Source organism: Leptosomus discolor, chromosome 6 (assembly GCF_034619465.1).
Source record: "Leptosomus discolor isolate bLepDis1 chromosome 6, bLepDis1.hap2, whole genome shotgun sequence".
Taxonomy (NCBI): Eukaryota; Metazoa; Chordata; class Aves; order Leptosomiformes; family Leptosomidae; genus Leptosomus; species Leptosomus discolor.
The window spans coordinates 11488175-11510147 of NC_141396.1; the positions used below are offsets into that span (position 1 = coordinate 11488175).

The 21973-nt window shown below is 39.0% G+C and overlaps 1 protein-coding gene across 2 annotated transcripts in view; it reads right to left on the reverse strand.

The window, feature by feature from the left end:
• Positions 1-10538: 10538 nt before the first annotated feature.
• Positions 10539-21973, reverse strand: part of SHOC2 (SHOC2 leucine rich repeat scaffold protein) — a 37874-nt gene continuing 26439 nt past the window's right edge. For both annotated transcript variants that reach the window (XM_009954550.2, XM_009954549.2), the window contains 6 exons: positions 20792-20922; positions 17021-17209; positions 15552-15674; positions 13294-13431; positions 12686-12803; positions 10539-10775 (listed from right to left, as the gene is read on the reverse strand). In XM_009954550.2, coding sequence (XP_009952852.1) covers positions 10567-10775; positions 12686-12803; positions 13294-13431; positions 15552-15674; positions 17021-17209; positions 20792-20922 — 908 coding nt within the window. In that variant the 3' untranslated portion in view covers positions 10539-10566. The remainder of the gene's footprint in view (positions 10776-12685; positions 12804-13293; positions 13432-15551; positions 15675-17020; positions 17210-20791; positions 20923-21973) is intronic.

The following is a 21973-nucleotide window of genomic DNA, read 5'->3' on the forward strand; positions in this document are numbered from 1 at the left end:
GAGGGAGGGTTCTCATCTCCAGAGCCAGAGTTTCCATCCTCATGGTGGTTTGCAGCTCCTGCACGCAACGTGCCACAGAAGGAAATCCATCATCGTTACTGCGCTCATTCCCTCGTTGCCTACAATACAATTATCCCTATGCAGGTTTTTTTCCTGAGAGACTCAAATTAAGTTTAAACACCAGCTTCTGATTTATTTGCTTATTCAGCACTGTCAGTTGCTTTTCAGAAATACAAAATAGCTGCCTCCCCAAGAAACATTTATCCTATCTGGGAATACTATTCTGAGGGTGGTAACACGTAACCAGGACAAAGCACTTAGAGAAGGCAGGCTGATATACTAGATGCTCAGAGAAGCAGTGTAATACGTGTCCACTTGTGCTTTATCAACTCAGGTTTTCCTTTTCCCTGGAAACATCATAGGTAGCAAGGGAAATTCCTGCCATACAAAATTCAAAAGCAAAATAATCCATGTCTCACCCTGAAATGTCACAGAAACTAAACGTAGACCAACAAGCATTAATCTCTGGTGCTACAAACATATCTCTTCCTTTTTTTCTTTCCTGCAAAGTCATTTTCAACCCTGTGCAGAGCAGCACCAGCAAATTCTTCTGCCAGTTTGTTTCTGCACTGGGATGAAGGATAGTGCAGGGCAGTGCTCTCATCAGCACAGGATGCCATCATTGTCCTCACAAGGCCTGGTGTCTTTAATACCCTCTGCCACTCCAAGAGCGACCGATGGGAGCTACAGCGGGGCCGGGGGGAGAAATCTCTGCTACTTCATGTACAATTCTGCTATTCAGCCTGTCAGCAGCAGTGAAGTGCAAGGGCAGAAGGACTGAAAGGGAAAGCAAACTTTATGAGAAATGCTGGAGCTCCCCTACAGACGGGGAGCATCAAACCTGCCCTGAACTCTTCTTTCTACTTGTTGAGGTCAAGACATTTACTGGGTCACAACCCCAAAAAGTGGAAATTGCTGTAGAGCATCCGAAGATTACCAGAGGTGTAGTCCCAGTGCAATCAGACACATCGAGAGGAAAACAGCACAATCGAAATCTCAAGGCTTAACAGCACCAATTTGGTTCAGATAGGCTAAAAATATCCCCCCAGTCCTCAGAAAGGCAGCTCCTGGGAAAATGTAATTGGCTTTAATTGGCAGCCCCTCAAAACTGCTTTGTTGAGGAGACCTTCCTCGCTGCCCAGCAGGCAATGTGGATGGGATCAACCACCCACCCAGCCAGGAATGAGGCTCATCTCCTGCCGAGGAGGGTTTCCAGAGTCTCTGAGCACTGGGACACCTTGCCAGGCCAGCAAAGTGTCCTCTGGAGTTAAAGCCACTGAAGACCACCATTGATTCCTCACTACAATCCAATCTCAATTTTCCTTAAGCAGAGCTGGAGACAAGAGTGGTATAAGCAGTCGTGGTAACTTTAACAAATATCTTAGGAAAATCTAAATTTTTTAACATTTCTGGGAATTAAATGTCTGTATGAAATGATAATATCTTCATCTCATTAATATTTCACTAAAAATTTAATTGTGGGAGCATGTGGGTTTCCCTAAACCAAAAGCCATGATTATTATTAAGTATTACACACATTTCAGAACTCTTTACGGATCACTAAGCACTCTGTGTCACTTCAAACACGCAGACATTCATCCTTATTCCTAAATGGTTTGAAGCAAAGACTGGCTGCCAAATTGTCATTTAATCAAAATTCATTTCTATCTGAGGCTTGACATGTATCCCAAGCCAAATAATTTATCTGGTAAGTACTCAGACATCAAACCCATTCACAGGGACTCTTGAGACACCATGTGAAAACCTGGCTGGGCTCTATAAACCAAGTTTCCAAGGAGCCAACAGAGAAGCTGTAGAGCAATGCACAGCTGTGCCATGTGCAGCAGATCCATCTTTTTTATTTCCCTCTCCCAGCCATCTGCTCCCAAACCGTGTTTTTCTCCTGGTGTCTCCATTCTTCAACGGAGCTGGAGAAAAGGGGCCTGTAACCGATACAAAGCGAGTTCAGAACTGGATGCACCAACAGGATCGGAAGCCACTAGTCCCACATCATCTTTTTGCTCTCCTTGCCCTTCTCCACTTACTGCAGCCCAGCACAGCGCGGTAAGCACTGCGGTGAGGTAACAGGCTGTTTGCACAAAGAGGGAAATCTGAAGTAGGGGAGATGGGAGGTGAGAGCACAAGCGGAGAGGGTGAGATCACACGTGACACTGCGAGAGCTCAAAGCGAAAAAACCAGGCACTGCTGGAAAAGCCTCTCCTCCTCAGGGAGGATTCTGCTGCTTCCAAATACGGTTCTGTTTTAATGCGACATCAACACCCCCCCAAATCTCAAAAGCTTCTTCTCAAGAAACGGTGGCCTGGCTCCAGGACCATCCATCTGGTGGAGCCACAGACCCAAGAATCTTGGCTGCGCTCTCCGCCTGGCAGGCTGTCCCTGGAGCTGCAGCTGGGTCCGGGCTATCCACGGCACCAACCAGCAGACACCGGCCGCAGGGGACCCGCTTACCACTTTGCTCAACTTGCTTTTAGGGAATCTCCTCCAGTGCCTTTCAGCCCTTCCAGGCAAACCTCCGACTCCCTGGTGCCGCTGGGAATCCATCCTGGTCCCTGGCACCAGGACCATACGGCGCTGTCTGATGCAGCATCTCGAGAGGCTGGAAATGCCCATCAGGCCTAAAACGAAGTGCAGTACTTGGAGAAGATTAAAAAGCCTGAAATCAGAGCTGCCTCGCTGACCAGCAGCTCCTTACCTAGCTGAACCTCCTGCCCTCTGCTACGCTGTCAAGGATAGATGATTCCAACTCCTCAGTTACAACTTCCCACTCTGTCAATATACTTGGCAAGGACCGTAAAATGCTGAAGGGCCTGCAAAAACCTTGGGTCACACAGAGAGAAGAGTTTCACTGCGCTGTCCTTTCCACAGCTGTTTTCAAACAAGGTATTAAGATTTTAATGGAAAAATATATTTCCATTAAAACCGTCCACATGAAGTTTGGAAATCACTTCAGGCAGCATAGGTGTAATAATGCAGGACAAAAAGCAAACCAGCTGCTACTAGGCCAAGCAAAACAACTACCAAACAACAGCAAATTAAGGATTCATTATGAGTCTTAACAAAGAAATACTTTACTAATAGAAAGGAAAAAAGAGGGCATTGTGGAAAGAGCTTTTAAAAGGGAACACTTGTGTGCAATTCTGCAGATAGCATCTTCCTCAGAGGCAGTGGGGTGGATTGATCTCTAAAGACTCTTAAAAGGTTTTGCAGTGGAAAAAAAATAGTTGCAAGGCATTCAGTCAGATCATTAACTGCGCAGCCCAGGCTGCCAGCTGCTCACTCAAATACTCCAGATGGCTCCTCCTCTAAAACATCATCATTTGATCTTGGTGATCAAATTATCTCCCACTCTTACAATCCTAAGTGAGGCAAGGCTTCTACAAAGAGATGATGTATTTTATTTGACTGAGATGGATTGCAAAAACAAAACAAATTAGCTTTCAAGGCACTCAGCTTCTTCTAGTTGTATCGAAGCTAACCATCTCCAGCCCTTTAACACCTTTTTTCTACCGTTGTCACCACACACAGTTGAAAGCACCAGCTATACTCCATAAAGCTGCCTGGCATCCAGGTTTTATTCGGTATTTGCACACTAAACACTTCAACGTACGGTAGGGATCTAAATCCAAAACTTCCAACCAGCGGGAAGCAGGACCTGTCACTGGAGAGCAGCGTCGGGAGATTTGGTATCCTGAAGCACTTCGGCTGGATTAACTACACAAACGTAATCTGTTTGTCTCGCCAGAGTCACCCAAGACACCACCTGCACATTTTTGAGGCCTTTAATACAGCCTTTAGGACACAGGATGCCAAAACCAAGACATTTTCTTCACTTTTCACTCAGAGCCAACAGTCGTGGTTCTTCTGAGGCCAGGCTCATCTGTGGATGCTCACTTCAATCATTTGAACAGAAAGTGGTCATGACCAGCAAGTTCCCCCCAGTCCCGGTGGCTGCCAAACGCTGTCTGGCTGACACTGATTCTTGGCAAGATGCTACTGGGGCTGGGGGAAATGGCTTTTTTCTTTTTGTTTTCTTAAACGATGGGAAATTCTTACATAGCTTTCTGCAAAGGCTTCAAGGAGGAAAATAAAACCCAGCCAGTGCACTGTCAATCTCCAACTTGTCTTCCAAAGAAACAGCAAGACTAGAAATTTCCCAATATTTTCAGAAAATGTTGAGCTTTGACAGTTTAAAAAGGCCAGAATAGAAAAACAGTCAGAAGTCACACCGTCCAAAACTATGCACCCTTACCAGCACCAACAGAGTATTTTAAATCCTGGCATTATTTAAATCAGTATACTATGAAAAACTTAATATTGTTTCCCATATGTAGTTGCAAGAGACGATGAAAGTCAGTTATAGCTAATGAGAGGAAACACTTCATGACTGCAGCGGGTGGCTCGCATCTGAAGTCTAAACCCCAATGTGATCCCTGCCTAGTGGGATTATTCCCCACTGGAGTTCAGCAGTAAACTTTATCACCTACTCAACTTCAGTTTTCCTAACAGAGCTGTACTTTTATTTCACAAACTAGAAGCACACAAAGAACAAAACAGCTCGCTAAAGGCCATGAATTAGGAAAAAGAACCAGAGCTGGGAACAGAAAACTATGGAGACAGGCAGCAAGAATTATCAGAGAATGGAAGAGGTTTTGTTTGAAAAGAAGCTAAAAAACTAGAACTCTAACTTGGAGAAAAAATGCTGCCACTTACGGAAAAAAAACCCTCAAAAGTAGTAAAAAGCAGATGAACAGGAAAAAAACCTGTTCATAAATTTCTCAGAATATGAGAACTAGGAGTCACCAAATGAAATAAGGTGGTGTGGCTCGAAACAAACAAAAGGAAGTACTCTTTCACCCAGCACATAATTATATTGTGGAATTATTAGACACAGGATGTTGCAGAGGACAGAAAGACAAACAGATTTAGAATCTGCCTAATCTATGAAGGGCTACTAAACGCAGCGATGCGGCTGCTGTTTCCTTGTCACAAGCCCTTCGGACTCTGGTTGGTGAGGTCTGGAGCAGCGTGCCAGAGGACTGCGTGGCCCTGTTATGTTCCGTACACAGCTGCCACTCAGCCCTGTCAGACAGGGGAGGGATGGTGTGTGGCCAACAGCACAGCGTGGCACAGCCACTCTTGTGGTGAGACTGGCCAATGCCTTCGCTTGTTTTTGGATTGCTGGATCACCTACAGTAACAGGGATCGACTTGACTCAAAGACAGACCTTTAGGCAGTTTGATCAGACCCTCTACTGATTTTAGCCAGCACAGACCTGACGTCAGGACAGCGGTACTCGGATTATCGCACAAGTGCCCACTGCACACTACGAGAACCCATTCCAGCTCTTTAAAGTGACCAGCTACAAGTACACTGGCGCTCTCCTCGTCGCCATCATATCCAACCTGCTGAAGCCCTTCTATTCTGACTTCAAAGGATACTAGCATTTTTTTGTTTGTATGACATGATGTAACCATGACCTACTTGAAACAGCGTCAGAGTTGAGACACCGGTTAAGAGCTGTGTCATGTCAGCTTGGCAACATAGTCTTTTATTAAACCAGACATTTAAAAGCCGGTGTCTCTTTTAGGCACCAAAATTCTACACCTACTTTAATTTTGTTGCTGTTGTTGAAATGCATTTTCCACTAAAATCCAAGATTTATTTTCCCTTTCAGAAAGAAAGGGGTTCTTTTTACTAAATGTCCTACTGTACTATAACAAAACGAAAGTAAACGATTTTACAAACAGTCGCTATATAAAAGGTGTCCAATCTACATGAATGAGTAAAGCAGTTGCTATCATGCAATTTTGGAGTTTCCTGTAATTGCTCTACATGAAAATCTATACTTTACTTGAGGTCTTTTGAAGAGTGATGAGTATATAACGAGAAAGAAGTTCTTGATAATTTGGGGCCCTGTAAAAGTATGACTTACATCCAAGTTAATATTAGACTAGAAATACTATAAAACTTTCAAAAGACTCAGTGGCAGCTTATTTACAAATATACTATTTATAATGAATGCATCAATACAGAATGACTCTTATAAAAAAGCAAGGCAATCTTTTATATAGACATAACAATCAACATTACAATAATTCAGATTAAAAGTACATTTTTGTAGACTGTTTACACTCTTGTTTAGCTTTTAACCACAAAATTAGTGTGGTCTGGTATTTTTCCACAGCAAAAATCCTGTGCAGTCCTGGTTAAGACCTAAACATCAGAATAATAAACATAATTGTCTGATCTTTGTTAACGTAAAAACAAAAACCATTTGTAGATACTATCATTTGTTTGTAATTGTCCTTACTGTGCCTTGAAGTTTGTTGTGCAAATTACTGCCAACTGCACATTTCTAATTTCTAATTAGAAGCTATTCTGGCATGCCAATCTGATGCAACCGAGGTGTGATACTGACTCTATGAAAATTCTTAGCTGCATCCAGATATGAAGACTCCCCTGATATGGGTTTGTACTGATTCAGAAATTCGATTTCTTTTTGAGTTTAAAAAAAAAAAAAAAAAAAAAAGGGAGGGGGGAATAACCTCTCAAAGTTTTATAATTGTTAAATAAAAGGTATTTTTCAAACTCCCAGGATTAAAGATGATAGTTGAATTCCAGGTGACACAATGGGTTTAAGTGCTAACCAGCTAGACAGTTTGAGTACTGACTAAATCATGTACATGAGCAAATATGACCTTCAAGAAGTCTGAACACGCACTCTCACACAACATTAGCAAATGATGGACAAAACTGCAGAGAAAACCTAAATCCAAGAGAGACACTGAAGCAAATATTCTACAACCCAAATCTCTCTCAAAAGGGTGTAAGAATTTCGAAGTTTCCAATAGCATCTGGCAAACAGAAAAGTGCCAATTACACAGCTGTGTGACCCAACTTTACAAGCAGCATTTGCACTGCATTTATACTAGACAGCTTCGGTGATGAACTTAAATGTGGGACAGCCACAGACAAAACTTTAATGGATTTATACTAAAAGAAAACACTTTTGCAAAGAATTGCCAAACAACTTCCTATTTAGCAAATTTAAATGCAATTATGTGACCAACAGGAGTCACAACAGCAATTACTCCTTCTATTCATTATTTAACAAATCCCTAATCTGCTTCACACCTCACCAGACTTCCACACTACTATATAGTCTATAGTACAGGAATTTAGCTTACTAAATCAAGGCATGATTCAGGAGAGTGTCTTTATGGGGCATATGTATATATGTACATATTCTTATGGGCACAGGCACAGACACACACAAAATTGGTATTTTGTCTAGGGGCAAGCAATCAAGGCCATGATTTTCACCCAAAGTAAAGATTGTCACACTTTTCAATAACCCTTCTAAATTATTTCCCCCAGCATGGGAAGGGGGATAAATATTTAATACAAGTATCCGGGAAATCACCTGTTTCTCCATCTTTTTTTTCAAAGGTGCTGTACAGAATTAATTTCTCCACCTTGTCTATGCTTTCATACATTTATAGATACACATATACATATATGTATGTATGTATACATACACTTGTCAGGATGAGGTTCTTTCCATTCATACTTTAATTGATTAGGCCAAACAAAATTCTTAAACATGTATAAGCCAGCACATATGTCCAACTGAATATCATTGGGCATTAAATACAATTTAGAAACTGCACCAGTTAACAATCCAGCATCCTGGGAAACACAGAAGTCTGTTATGTCAGGATGTAAGACTGTTTTGAATGATGAATACAGCTGGATTTATATGGATCTGTATAGATTTGGATATAAATCCATGTCTGTCTTATATGGATTTATATGCATCTATTCTCAATCCATGACACACATTTAATACTTAAACTTTTGGATAATTTTAAAGAACTTCTCAAATTCTTTGGAGCTGATTTCTCCTGTACCAGAACTTCTCTTTTATTCTGCTTTTATTCAAATTTCAAATTGAGACACTGAAAAAATAAGTGTTCACCTCAGAATGCATAAAATTAAAATCCTAAAACAGGGGTCAGGATTATCTGGCATTGCAACAACCATACTAGTACAAAGATAGTTTGAAAAAATATCCTGTTTTTAATAGAGTAATGAATTAAAACATAGCTTTATTTATTCCTATAAGTGTAATGAAAAGAATAGTTTGTTTTTAAGCAAGTGTAACGAGCACTATTTCAGTAGCCAACTTCTCCACAAGAATGTATGTGATAGAGGGTCAGCTCCAATCATACAGTCATTAATCATGTACCTTAACAAGGTGAATAATCAACATATTTACAAACTAAACAAATTCAGTCCTGTCAACTCATAAAAATGGGATTGAGGAGCAGACAGGGAATGAGACCAAGATGCTTGAAAACACAAGGGGTCGCCACTTTTGTTTTAAGAACCATATTAATCAAACCAGTTTCCCCTAGTGACCTGAGGGCACAAATAACGGATTTAGCAGTATACTGAGAAGTTAGATTACAGTCTTGATACTAAGCATTTCAGCATCTTCATATTTTAACACCTTAATGCTGAGAAAGATTAACTTCAGGCAGAGCTGTAAGGAACTAGCCTTTTATAAACTAAAGTCTAAACTGAAGAGCTACAGTAGATGTTAAAAAAAAAAAAAAAAGAGGCAGGGGTGTGGGGGACAGAGACACAGAGTATGTGAGAAAGAACAGAACATTACTTAGTAAAATCCAGTGACATCTACAATAGTTTTACAGCATGTTTAAGCCCTCTAAGGTTTTATATCTCCACCTGCCTTCCATTTTAACTTACTCCTTGTTAATGAAAAGATGTACAACAAAACAGAATGCAAATAGATCAAGGCAATATGTCTAAGTGAGCACGCCTGAAAGCCAGAAATCATACTCCCCAAACTTCTGCTGCATGTGAAATAGATTTCCCATGGCATCGGTTGATCTGATTTTGTTCAAAAGGTACAGTCCGCTAAGTCATGCTACCCCAGCAGCAATTCCAATGAGTATAAACTGGACAGTTCTTGAGTAACCATGGAATGCAACCGCCTCGAGTTCCTACCCTCCTGAAAAAGGACAGCTGGCCCTACAAGTGCAGCAATAGCATAAATCTCCCTGAAGCGTCTTCTGCCTTTTAAACAACCAAGAAAGTCGTGATAAAACTGAATGTCCATTACTTACAGTGTTTCTCTTGAGCTACTAACATCTATGCACAAATGAAAAAGGTGCCTCTTTTGTAATAGATCGGTTTAATACTGAAACAGATAGGATGACGTTAAAAAAGAATACTCAAGATACTGAACTGAATATTTTGAAGCAAGTGCCCCAGCTGTGGGGAAAAGTGCATTTAGTTCAGCAGCAAAACAGCACAGTGTGAAGATATTGTGCTTGGACACAGAAGTTCCATAATGGAAGGAGGTACAAGGCAAGTCAAGATATAAAACCATAGTACATTGTTAACCAACCTTAAAACTTACATATATTGCAGTGTTTAAAAGTAAGACACATTCATTTATTGTACAAGGACTATAAGGAATCCTTAAAATTGCCTGTTGTAGTTTATGACTCAACATTGTAATAAAAATGTACATATATATTATTTCCTTGCCACTTAACTGTACTGCGAGACCTCATGGACTTGTTACTTCACAAAATGAAAACCGCTCTTCACTGAGTATACTCAATGTTTTTTACCAATCTGAAAAGGTTTACTTGTGCTAGAAAAGACCAACCGCAAAAGGCTCAGTTCAGATATGTTATGCCTGCAACTGATAACTCAGGAAAGCAAGACAAAGGAATTCAAGCTTTTTTTCTTTACTTTTTCTCTTTTTTTGACTGCATCCTTTTCACCTGCCAGTTGTTCTGATGAGTGTATGTTTTTAGTATACAAACCGGTTGATAAAAATTCATCAGCAGAGGCATATAAATTCTAGATATGATTGATTAAAACAGAGCAAATCAGAATAAAACAAAATCCAGTGATTTACTCTGACTGTAAACAATATAAAAACACCATTTGCTTCAAATCTCAAAATAAGTTAAAAGAAAATCCCAACCTCAGGACACATGACCTTATCAGGTTTTGACACAAAAAAAAAAAAAAAAGGAGGGAGGAAAACAGAAAAAGTTCATTATATAAAGGTTATACATTTCTCTTAACTGAAAGTAAATCTAAGCAAAACTACTTTTGTCCCTTAAATTTAAACTTTGAGTTCATTGGCAATTGCTTTAAATGAACTGGCATTTCCAGATTATTCAGACAACTTCCATCAAATTCAGCAAAGAAAACTTAGACAAGCATTTTTACAGAATAAAAAAAATCTAAATGGCTATGATTCCTCTATTAGCAGAAACACATAATGTAGTCTTAAATTTGCCTTTTTATATTATTTATATATTTATATATATATATAATATAATATAAACCACATATATTATATTATATATACATATACAGACAATTACAACATTAATGCAGTTTGTATTTTGTACAGTGTATTGGACAATCCGATTAGCATCAGACCATGGCACGATATGGTCCCTGCATTTTTAGGAACTGAATGATGAAGGAGGGTCCTCCTGCAACAATCTGAGGTGGAAGGTGGCTGAGCGGGCAGTTCTCAATACTCATTATTGACAGTTTGCTGCAAAGAGCCAGCTCAAAGGGAAGGCTGTGCAGATTGGGGTTGTCATTCAAATACAGTTCTTCCAGATTCTCCAGTGTACCTGGTAAAAATAAAATGACAGAAAGTAGTATTTTTTTGATTCATGCAGTTTATAACTTTTAGACAGAAGCTCTAAGTCCACTTGAAGATTCTTTACTATACAGCATCTTGAGCCAGTGACTCATCCAAACTCCTATTTTCAAGCACAGCAAGTTTTCTGTTCACTGGTCCTAAGCAAGAACCAATTTGCTTTAGTTTCCCTGTAAAAATATCCATTACTCCTTTAGATAACAACTGAACTGAGAGTACACAGAGTAAGGGAATTGAGAGGGACTTCACCATAACTGTTCAGCCAAGTGTTTTGCAATTGCAGGCAACACTGAACAGCTAGAAGCTAACAGCTTCTATTTAGAAGAGCCTAGAAAATACCATACGGTATCTACTATCCCTTTAAAAATATATATGCCATACCTTTTATGTAACTAGAACCCATATATTAAAGACCTGAAGCTATAACTGTAACGCGCCACCGGCAAAAAGCAGGAGAGATCCCTGCACAGCAGTGAATTTATTAAATGGAACAAACCTGTGCAAAACTTTTTTCCTGAATTCAAATTTTACAACTTGACTCTACTATAGATAACACAATACAGATTACCCAGAAGCTGGAAAGCAGAGTAATTTCTTCCTCAAGACCTTCATTCCTCCACAGCAATCAAATATCAAAATTAATCCATATCTTTGAAATATACTCCAAACAAAACAAGTCCTCCTCAAAACATTCCCCATTTTCCAATTTGATATACCATAAACCCCTCCTATAACCTAAAAGACTATTTAATCTTTCACAAGAGAAGGCAGTAGCTAGGCTTAAGGCATAGAAAACCAACAAAAACGAAAGGCTATAGAAGAAACAACGAAGAACAGCTGATAGCATGATACATAGCTAACTATTCTCTAATCTGTTAAGACAACCAGCTTTAATAACCAAATTGTACTCGTACAACAAGTTTCAAGTGTCCTTACTGATTTTAATTCCACAGCTCATTTCCACAGCATCCAAGCTGTCTCCACTAACTTATGAACTAAATTACAGAGGTCCAGATTTAGATTGTTTTAGGCTCTTCTCACACTGAGGGACATACAAAATGAGCAGAAGCTGTAATGGTTCTTCACTAAAGATGCTGGGAGAGACAGACCATGCCTTTCCCATCTGCACATCGCTGTTCCTGACCACATTTTGCTTTGTGTAGCTTGTCCCCTCATTTTTTCCTTCATAATAAGCTCTAACGTTAAGCTTTTAACTTCAGGGCTCAGAATCACACTTTGGACCAGTTATATGCTTGCAACCAACTATAAGAGAAACGTGGCTCTCAGTTTCAGATGCTCTGAATCCCACTTACTCTGAACGTCTCAAGTAGACAAAAAGAATCCTATTCCTCCCTTTTTTTCCTATAGACTTCCTCCTCTTCACTTCCTTTTCTTATCTCAACAGAGTGAAAACCAGCACGATGGTCTAGAAACAGAAGTGTGTGCAGAGGAACTATCAGCAGAAACATTTGCTTCAGATGTCTACGCCTTACACAAGGTTTTTGTCCATACCATGGGATCAAAGTAGGACCAATGTGTTTCCTTTCTCTTTCCAAGAATAGTTTATGAAGTCGAGTGATTGATAATATGCAAATTCTGGGAATATTTGGAGAGAAAAAAGGCATCTCACCATTCCTTCATCAGCTTTCTGCAGAAGAATTGAAAAAAGCTAGACTATTCATTTCACTACAGTTTGGCAAGATAAAGATCATACACTGCAGTGCTGTCCCTGTGGCACACGCTTCACATCAGGTTGTGCATATCTAGAAGTTTCAAATTAATTTTGTGGTCTCTACTTATGAGCACAGTAGATGCCTATCTTCTGTGTCAGTAACTGCTTCGGCTCAGGCACACTGCATAAAACCAGAAAAAGGATCTTACCAATTTCCTCAGGAAGGTGTGTAAGAAGATTCTCTCCAAGCCCAAGGTGCGTCAGATTGGTAAGGTGACCGATACCTCTGGGAAGGGTGGTCAACTGATTATTAGTCAGAACCAATTTCTAAGGGAAAAACACATTTTTATAAATTTACTTAATGACTTTTGCTTCAAATGACAGCAAGTAACAACATACATAGCTGATAAATTGATGGGTTCTACTCTCCAGCATTTGAACAAAAAAATTTCTACCCTTCAACATTTCAGACCTGTATTAAGCACCAATAAATGTAAAAATAAAATAATGCATAGTAAAACATGTACCTAAATATAAAGGCTTCCACGAACATGACTGAAATCAGAAGTTATTCCTGTGGCAGCTTTGTACTGATGGTACAATAGTTAAACTCTCCAAAATTTGTTTGTTCAATATTAACTGATAAGTCTGGGGAAGAATTAACGAGGACAGATTGTGGATGAAGCTGCACAGGATCCTTAACTTTTTGTTCTACAACCAGCCCCAAATAGTTTCCCTCATCAAACTAGCTGTAATTAAATCGGCATCATGTAAATAAAGGACACAAGATGTTTATCTCGGCCAATTATTGTTTCACCTGCAGATCCTTGAGGTAAGCTATTTCATTTGGCAAGGATTCCAGTTTGTTTTCCTCTAGATCTAACTCTCGGAGTTTCCGTAGATTTCCAATTCCATGGGGAAGTTTCTTTAGTAGATTGTTTGACAAGATAAGAACCTCAAAAAAAACAAAACCAAAACACACACACATAATTTCAGCAAGGCAGTAAGTAAATAACAAATTAAGACAGGATCTTTTTATGTTTTCAAGTAATGAAGTCCAAGATTAGCCTACATTTAAATTATGGAAGCAAACTGAAGAGATTAAAAAAAAAAAAAATCAGTGATTAACATTTTTTTTTTTAAAGTCTTTAATGATACACATACATAGATTTATGACAGAAATCTTTCGATTATTATTTTACATAATAATAAATCCAGAGCAAAACCAAAGAACACCTTATTTCTTCAAATGACCAAAGAAAAACAATTTCTTCCTGGACTTCCCTATCATTTTGTTACGCTTCCCCATAGCTATCTCATAATCATGTTTTACATCATTTGCCATGCTTGCCAAGTCCTCCTTTAAAGGCTTCATACTTCCTCTTCTCCCTGTATCCCTTTGGTTAGGAGCAGCAGCAAGTAAACATACAGGTCAAAGCACCTAAGCAGAACGCTGCATAGCTATCCAAAATGGTCTCCTATCACATCCGCCCCTACTACGCTGTTATCCTCTTGTTTTTCTCCTCCTTCCTAAGTTGAATTATAAATACCTTAGGTTCAAGAAATGTATCCTTATTTGCAACGTCAATTAACAGAGTTACTCATTATACCACAAGCAAGTTAACAGGGGTTACACTAATATACCATTTTTCCTCCAGAGAAGTCTTGCAGTCCTTAGGAGTAATCAAGCCTCATAACAACACAGCAAGTAGTAAGGTAATTAATTACTGATTGAACAATGCTATTATCTAGTTATTTAACAAGGCACATTGAAACACAAGGATGTGAAAAAGCACCCAGCATGGACCCTTATCCTGGCCACACACAACTCCCTGCTAAGCCAGCCAAGGTTACAAATGCCTGGCTTCCACCAACCCCAACTCCCAGCTTCATGTAACGTGGAAACACCAAAGGCAGGAACAGAATAGAAAACAAGGCTAAAATCAAAGTGAAAATCAAAAGGAATAAAAGCCAAAGTCCTAGCATTAGCACAAGCAGTATTTCGGTGGCCTTCCTTTACGCGTTACGATATACACAGAATGATAAGAATAGTAATGTTTTAATCGCGTATCAAGAAACAAAGGCAGGAACAGAAAATATTACCTACATGCCACACAGCTGACTTAGCACTGCTGTGGGAACCTTCACTTTTGTGTAAACACTGCCCAAATAGTTCTTTGTATTTGATTCTTTAATTACAGAGGAAAATAGTGCTAATGGGGCTGCAGACCATGCAGCTCTCCAGCTTCGGCAGCCAGCAGACCACCGACAAATCCAGTTATTAGAGGTTACTAACTTCCCAATCACATCAATCACAGCCTTAACTTAAAAAGAACTGCACCATTACTATAGCTATTACTCTGCCGTATCATTTTTGCCCCAAACTACAGGAATTATTAATTATTCAGAGCAGCACTCACACTGGAAATTTGCAATTTCAAACATGCCATTTGCTATTGTACTTTGACAGATTTTTCCCAGAGGCTACTAAGTCCCCTCAACTTCCTGAACAAGCATCTCTACCTTTATGTCCCTCCAAGGCAATTAAGTTTGTCTCCGCTGATGGTACCCTGGGAAACAGGACTAGGGGACACAACAGGTTTAGTTCATGGTTTCAACCTACATGCTTTTCCCCCTCAAAGGCTGAGAATTCCCACCCTGCTGCCTACAAGGTTCACAGCACTACTACATTCAAGCCACTTCTGGCTGTAGACCATTTCATTATGTTTTTCTGATCCCTGCTGTTTCCATGCTGATTCCTCCAACAATCAAACTGAGTTCAGTGCCATTGCATTTATAACACTAACTTTCTGCTGAAAAAAATTTTCTTTCTATGTGGTTAAAAACATGTATGAACTTAGCCCTTTGTGCACAGACACTTACCTAAAGCCTAAAGAAATACATTCAAAAAGCTGTTGACAACAACCATAAACAGATGCAACACATCTAATTAAGTAGCATACATACACATATTTATTTGGCTTTATTTGACCCAATAGTAGTATTACTTGAACCTGAAGTAGAGAATGCCTATTTGCAGGGATTCGCTTAGCTGTTCATTCATACTCTTCTCACCTCAAGAGAAACAAGCCCAGATACATCCTCAGGGATTTTTGTGAGCTGATTAGTTGCTAAGTTCAGTTCTACCATACTAGTCCAAGTCCCGAAGTCCAAAGGGAGAGAAGTCAGCTGATTGTCCTGTGATTTAACATATCAAACATTTAGGGTCTGCACTTACAAGAAGCTGGCAAGGCATCTGAGAGATTAAACAAACTTACAAAATACTTCAAAACAAAATAGTTGATAATTAAATCAGAAGAATAAAATGTTCATGATTGGCAAAATATTTTTTTAATTCCTCCAAACATAATAAACAGTCCCAACCTAGAGCTACAGAACTGACTCTCTGTTACTAGTATGAACTGAAGTGGAAAAATTAAGAGTACATAATTCTCAAGATTCATGTGTCCCAGTAGTTAACACATTTTTTTTGTCCTGCTGAATAAAATGGGGGGGGGGGGGGGGGGAATTAACAGAAAATGCACCGTAACTTACAAAGGTGCTATCAGCAACACCGGAATTCTAGAAACATACAGTTTGCTAAAAAAAAAAAAAAAACAAAAAAACAAAAAAAAACCAAACACCAAAAAGCCCCACACCAAACAAAAAGCAGCCAAAACACCCACATCCCCCCAAAAAAAAAAACCCAAGGAAAAAACCAAACCCCAAAACTCAAACACACCACAAAGGAAATATATCTTAATGGCTCAGAGTAAAAGCATCTGAAATGAATCTGAACATCTTGCTGCTCAAAACATTGCTACAAAATTTGATCTAGACCAGACACAAAATCTAAAAAAAAAAAAATCTAGGTCATACAAAGTCCTGGTAAACCTGCAAACTTAGGAACGGGTGTGTGACCAAAAAAATGGTCTTAATGCAAGTTGAGAATCCATTCGCACCAAAAAAATATTCTAAAACAGTAGCTGAGATTCACTATTGCTTAAACTTTTTTTTTTTATAATAATTTAAGAACTTGAAACAAACCCATTCATAGAAAAACACCATTTCTTTTCCCTAGTTCTCTTCACCGTAAGCATATGTAGCACAGACTTACAAGGTCCTTTTGCTGTGTTCTACAACTACTGTCGAAAGTCTCCAAACTTAGGTTTTGAAAGAATATATTCAAAAAAGATATTTTACATAATTTTGTTTATAATCTAAACCGTAACTGGGGGGGAAGACTCAACATGCTTGTGTCCCATGTGAATATTCAAGAACTTTGCAACCACCTTCCTTATTTTCATTGTTCAAACTCCAGAAAATGTGACAAAAGCTTCACTAACAAAAATAAAGCCAAATCAACATCATCTTGATAACACATTTTTAAATTAATACACAATTGTTTCTATACGTGACAGTAGCAGTGTCCACTTCAGCATGATAAATTCATTCCTTATATCATTAAGTTTGCCAGAATTCATGGAGCAGCAAACAGTACTCCTCATTGATTTCACACACAGTACCATGTTTCTGTGCCTCACCTTCATGTTCAGCTTACTTAATACTTTAGCTCTAGAGAAAATTCCAAAGGGGATTTTATTGATGCGGTTGTGCTCCATATTGAGAGAGTAGATTGTGGAGAACTGGGACGGGCCACCCACGGGATAGGACTGGAAGCAGTTCCTGGCCAGTGTTAAACTAGTCAGTTTGACAAGGCTGGATAAAAGACCCTGTAGAGAGAAGAAAACCACCCAGGAACTTAGGACAGATTTATGTGAATACATCTCTTTTCCCTCATGGGTCTAATTAGAAATGTTTTTCCCCCTCAAGTCCATCCCCTAAATAAGTGTTGCAACACACAAACCAGTGTTAAATTTGATAAAACTTCCATCAGCAACAACCTCTGCTCACAGACATCAGCCTTTACCTTATTTCCCCCTTTCTCCTTACATACAGATACAGAAAAAGCAAACATGTCACATTTAAAAGCACAAGTTTAGGAGGTTTTGTAACTCCTTTCTCCTCCGAAGGGATTTTTTTTAGTAATGCATTGCTACATCTTGGGCAGCTCTGAGGAGCACAAGGGCAGCAGCTGGCAGGCACAGTCAGCAGCGTGTCCATCCTGAACAGGGGTCCTAGTTTCAGCCAGCACCACCCAACTGCAGCTCGCTCCGTTTTGATGCCTGCTCACAGTTGAGACGGGGCCCAAAGAACTACCAGCTCCACACACAGTTTTTTGAACTGGCATTTGATACTTCCAGTACAAATCTTTGTTAATTTAATAAAAATACATATTGTGATCACATCTAGTAGAAGTTTCCTTTTAGGCTGTAACAGTTTCAGATGATCAGACAGGACAGAGAAAAAGAATAGGAAGGGAAGGGCTTGGAAATTCCAGGGTTTTTTCAGGTTTTCAAAACCTCCCAAAGTAGTTACTACTCCACCTCCCCCCGACCCCTTAAGAAAGGAAAAGAAGCAGCCTGGAGTTAAACTGGATAGCAGTGGTTGCCCACTGAATCCAGAGTTTGCAATCTAACTGGATTCTAAAATCTCAGCAGTGCAGATCTCAAGAGTTTATCTGTTAGTTGCGTGCCAAGCACGTTGCTGGATCAGTGGGGACGAATAATGAGATCTAAATTACTGCTGAAGCGACACCTTTGCTTATTACTATGCCAACTTGAATTCAGCCCTATTTGCTTAAGTATTACAGAAATCTGAGATTTATGCATGGCGTTACATACCATAAATAATGTAACATTTGCAATCAGGAATGAGCGGTAACAGGGTAATGATTCCAACCATATTCCTAATGGCAGTATTTCTAGATTGCAATCTCAGTGCTACATTCGCTGTAAAAGCTTTAAGAACATGGCTTTGCTGTTTCACCAGGAAAGCTTTAGCTACTTTTCCAAATAGTTTATTGTAAATAAAACAGGATTAAATAGGGGCTTGTCTACATGTCATGGCTAAAACTTTAAATACTGAAATACAATTCTGGGGGCATCTCAGCAAACATCAGTGAAGCAATTTACCCCCTAAAGATAAAATAATGGATCTTCAAATCAGTATTAATCTAACCTAATCATTAACTAGTATAATCTTTGATTAGGAAATCCTGCTTCTAGCTATGCTTTAACTAACAGATATTCTTTGTCCTAGGGTTAGGCAGTCCCTGAGCTCTGTTACAAACACTTTATTGCTTCAAATGGATCTTGGCATTTCAAAAAGCCATTTTTGAAGTCTGCTTCCATACAAAAAAATATTAAAAATATGTTAGCTAATACACTCTAATAGCCTAGAGCAATTAAACACATTTGAAGGGAAGCAAGAGAGCTTTGGCAGTACAAAGAGAACAATGCTTTTGTATCTACAAGAGCTGTGGCAGTGCTGCCTTCTCCCAGTCCATCCTTTTAAGATAAAATATTTATTAGGCATTGTGTCAGCAGCTTCAGCTATGTTTTGAAATTCAGAATTTTCTTCCACAAATACAGTTCTTCGTATTACAGCACAGAATGTTTTATTTTAAACAGATGACAGTACAAACTATACACTTCTGCAAGGTAGCAGCTTAAGTGTTAACATATTGTTGGCAAATATACATGAAGAAAGCAGCACAGTCACAAAGAGTTTTGTATTATGACTGAACATTTTAAAGCAAGTAATCATCCCTCACATCACCTTTTTGTAATTATACTGTAGTTGCTTTTATAATATGCTTGGGTGGGGTGGGCTAGCTTAGCTCTCATCTTAAAAGCAGCCTGGTGGCTTTCAGACAGTAGCGTTTTCTTAAATGATAGTTTTAGCCAAACATTTATTAAATTCTGTTTTCTGTCTATCATTGCTGAGTTCAGAAATTTATCTTAAAAAAAGTAGTTGTAACACTGCACTTTGTTACTCTGAGTACTTTGCCTAACTCCAAATGCATTTTGGTTTGGTTTGCGTTTTTTTTTCCTTCTTTGTATAGTTTCCTGTATACCTCTTTAGATAACATTTTAAGTTATTTTATACTAGGAATTTATACAACCTGGGGGAGTGAGGTGGGGATGACAGCTTAGGAAAGCAGTTTGGACTGTCATTAAAGCAGAACAGAATATAAACTCTGTGTTGTGTCCTAAAGCCTCCATCTCAAAAGGTTCTAAAGCAATGGAAGAAATATCTAAAACAAGAATCAATCACATCAGATTTTTGTCTGTCATCAGAGCAATTCTTCCCAGGCACTAATGCTGCAACCTGAACACTTTTCTCAAAGTGTTCACTAGCACCAAAGTGATGCAGCTGAACATCTCACACTCTGCTGCCCTGATAAATAGTCTCAAGAAATTAAGAGAACATAAAGGTTTAAAGGTATAACCCAGCAGTTTAAAGAGCTTCAAAGTCTGCAGACATCAAAGCTGTATTTAAAAAACGGTCGGTAATCAACTAGCTATCCAGGACTGTGAAACTGGAGTCCACAAGGGCATGTTTCAGATAACTCTAGAGCAGGAGTATACAAAAACATACAGATGCACTGGGGACTATGACCTTCTGCCTCTTCACCCCAGAGCTAGCAGAGCACTCTGTTCAAGGAACATGTTAATTGAAGAGACTGACAAGGTGGCTCCAGATCTTGTAACTAGGGACGTTTTCCTTGGTTGAAGCAAGAGACACCAAGGTAAGACAATCAAGTGTAACAGCTATGAAAAGAAAAGCAAGAAAACAGATTTCTCTTTCCCTTTCTCCCAATCTTCACAAAGTCACTGGAAACTGAAAAATGATGCAAATTTTTATTTTTTCATAACTGATGGAAGATGTGTCAAAGAGTGGTCAGACAATATCACATCGGTGTCAACAGCACTCTTTCCCACGTTAAAATAAGGATGCTGAGGCCAAGTAGTTGTGATAAGCTTTATCCACTCTCTTAAAGGTCATTCTTGTCTCAATTAGATGGGTAGAGAGATATCCCATTTTTCATTTTTCTACTTCTTTCCCACCTCCATGAAACAGGAACACTGAAACACACTTATCTAGCTTGAATGGTGGGAACCTGGACTCCTTATTTAAGGTTTTCTAAAGAGACAGGACAACAAATACAATCACATGTGTTGCTCCCACTTTTGAATGAAGCTGTATAACACTAGTTCTTCTATCCCAGTTAGATAGACCAAATATGTACAGAATTGCAATATTTCACATTACACACATGTAGATTAAAACAAAGGGTATTCCTCAGAGCTATGATGCAAGACAAAATAACTTCATATGTTCCAATCCCTGTACAAAACTGACGCCTTACAACAACGTTCCCTCCCCAATCCACTCCCTCTAATTCTCACCTCTGGTAAAGTAGAAATGTTGTTGTTCTCCAGGTTCAGTTCATCAAGTTCGCTGCATTTTGCTAAAGACTTCGGAATTGCTGACAGCCTATTGTACCTCAGGCCTAGACGACTTAGACTGGACAGATTTCCTACAGGTAGGAAACAGGTATTAACAGATCATTAGATTAACACAAAGGCACAGAACAAGGTTCTCTCTACACTTCAAATTTTTCATGTGGGGAAATGGAGCTATCTCATCCTCAACCAGGAGATACACAGATTACAGCACCTTCCAATGCTGAAGTCAACCATGTAGATTGTGCATCTTAAACATTCTTCTTAAGTTGTGCATAATACAGTAAGCAAGCAAGGCTTACATCCTATTGTAGAAGTCCTTCTATCCCGATCTTTCTACCAACCAAAAACTCTATCACTTTCTAGATGTCCCCAAAATGACTTTTTAAAATTACAGATAGCATCATTCAATGTCATGACTCATATTACCAGAAACTGGGCATACATCACACAGCTCAGGTCCTGGAAAAACAATTTCCTTTACAGGGGAAAAAAACCAAACCAAAACAAAAACAAAACAAAAAAACCCTCTACCAAAAGCAATGAAGTCTTTAAAAAACAACAGAAAAAAAACCCAACCATTTGCAAGTTTTCCGAATGATACTGAAGCAAAAGTCTGGAGAAAGTCCGCAAAAATCTGAACAATAGTGCATGTAAAAATATTTCTGAATATTGCCAGGCAGACAGTCCCGGTTGATAACATATTTCTGTCAGGAAAAAAAATTATTGAGAAACCTTGAACTTCACTGAAAAGTCAACTGGCAAATAGTACGAAGAACAGTACTTAGTTTTCTGGCTCATCCCTATGATCAGAAAACGTGTCTGTGCACGTGCGTACATCGCTCCGGTGGAGCTTGTGAACAGATTCACACAATCAATCAGTTCCTTGCAAAACATTTGCTGTTCTACACTCATTTTTACAACCACTCACGGCACAACACATTTGTTCTGCAAATTGAAGTACCAGAAAGACACATTAGAAAAGAAACATAAGACGGCAGCAAGAATAACCAGAAATAATTTTAAAAGATGAAGGGAGCGTAATATGTACAGTCTAACTACTCATTAAATGAAAACTATAGTAATGTCTATGTATACATACTTATACAAAGGTTACTGGAACAC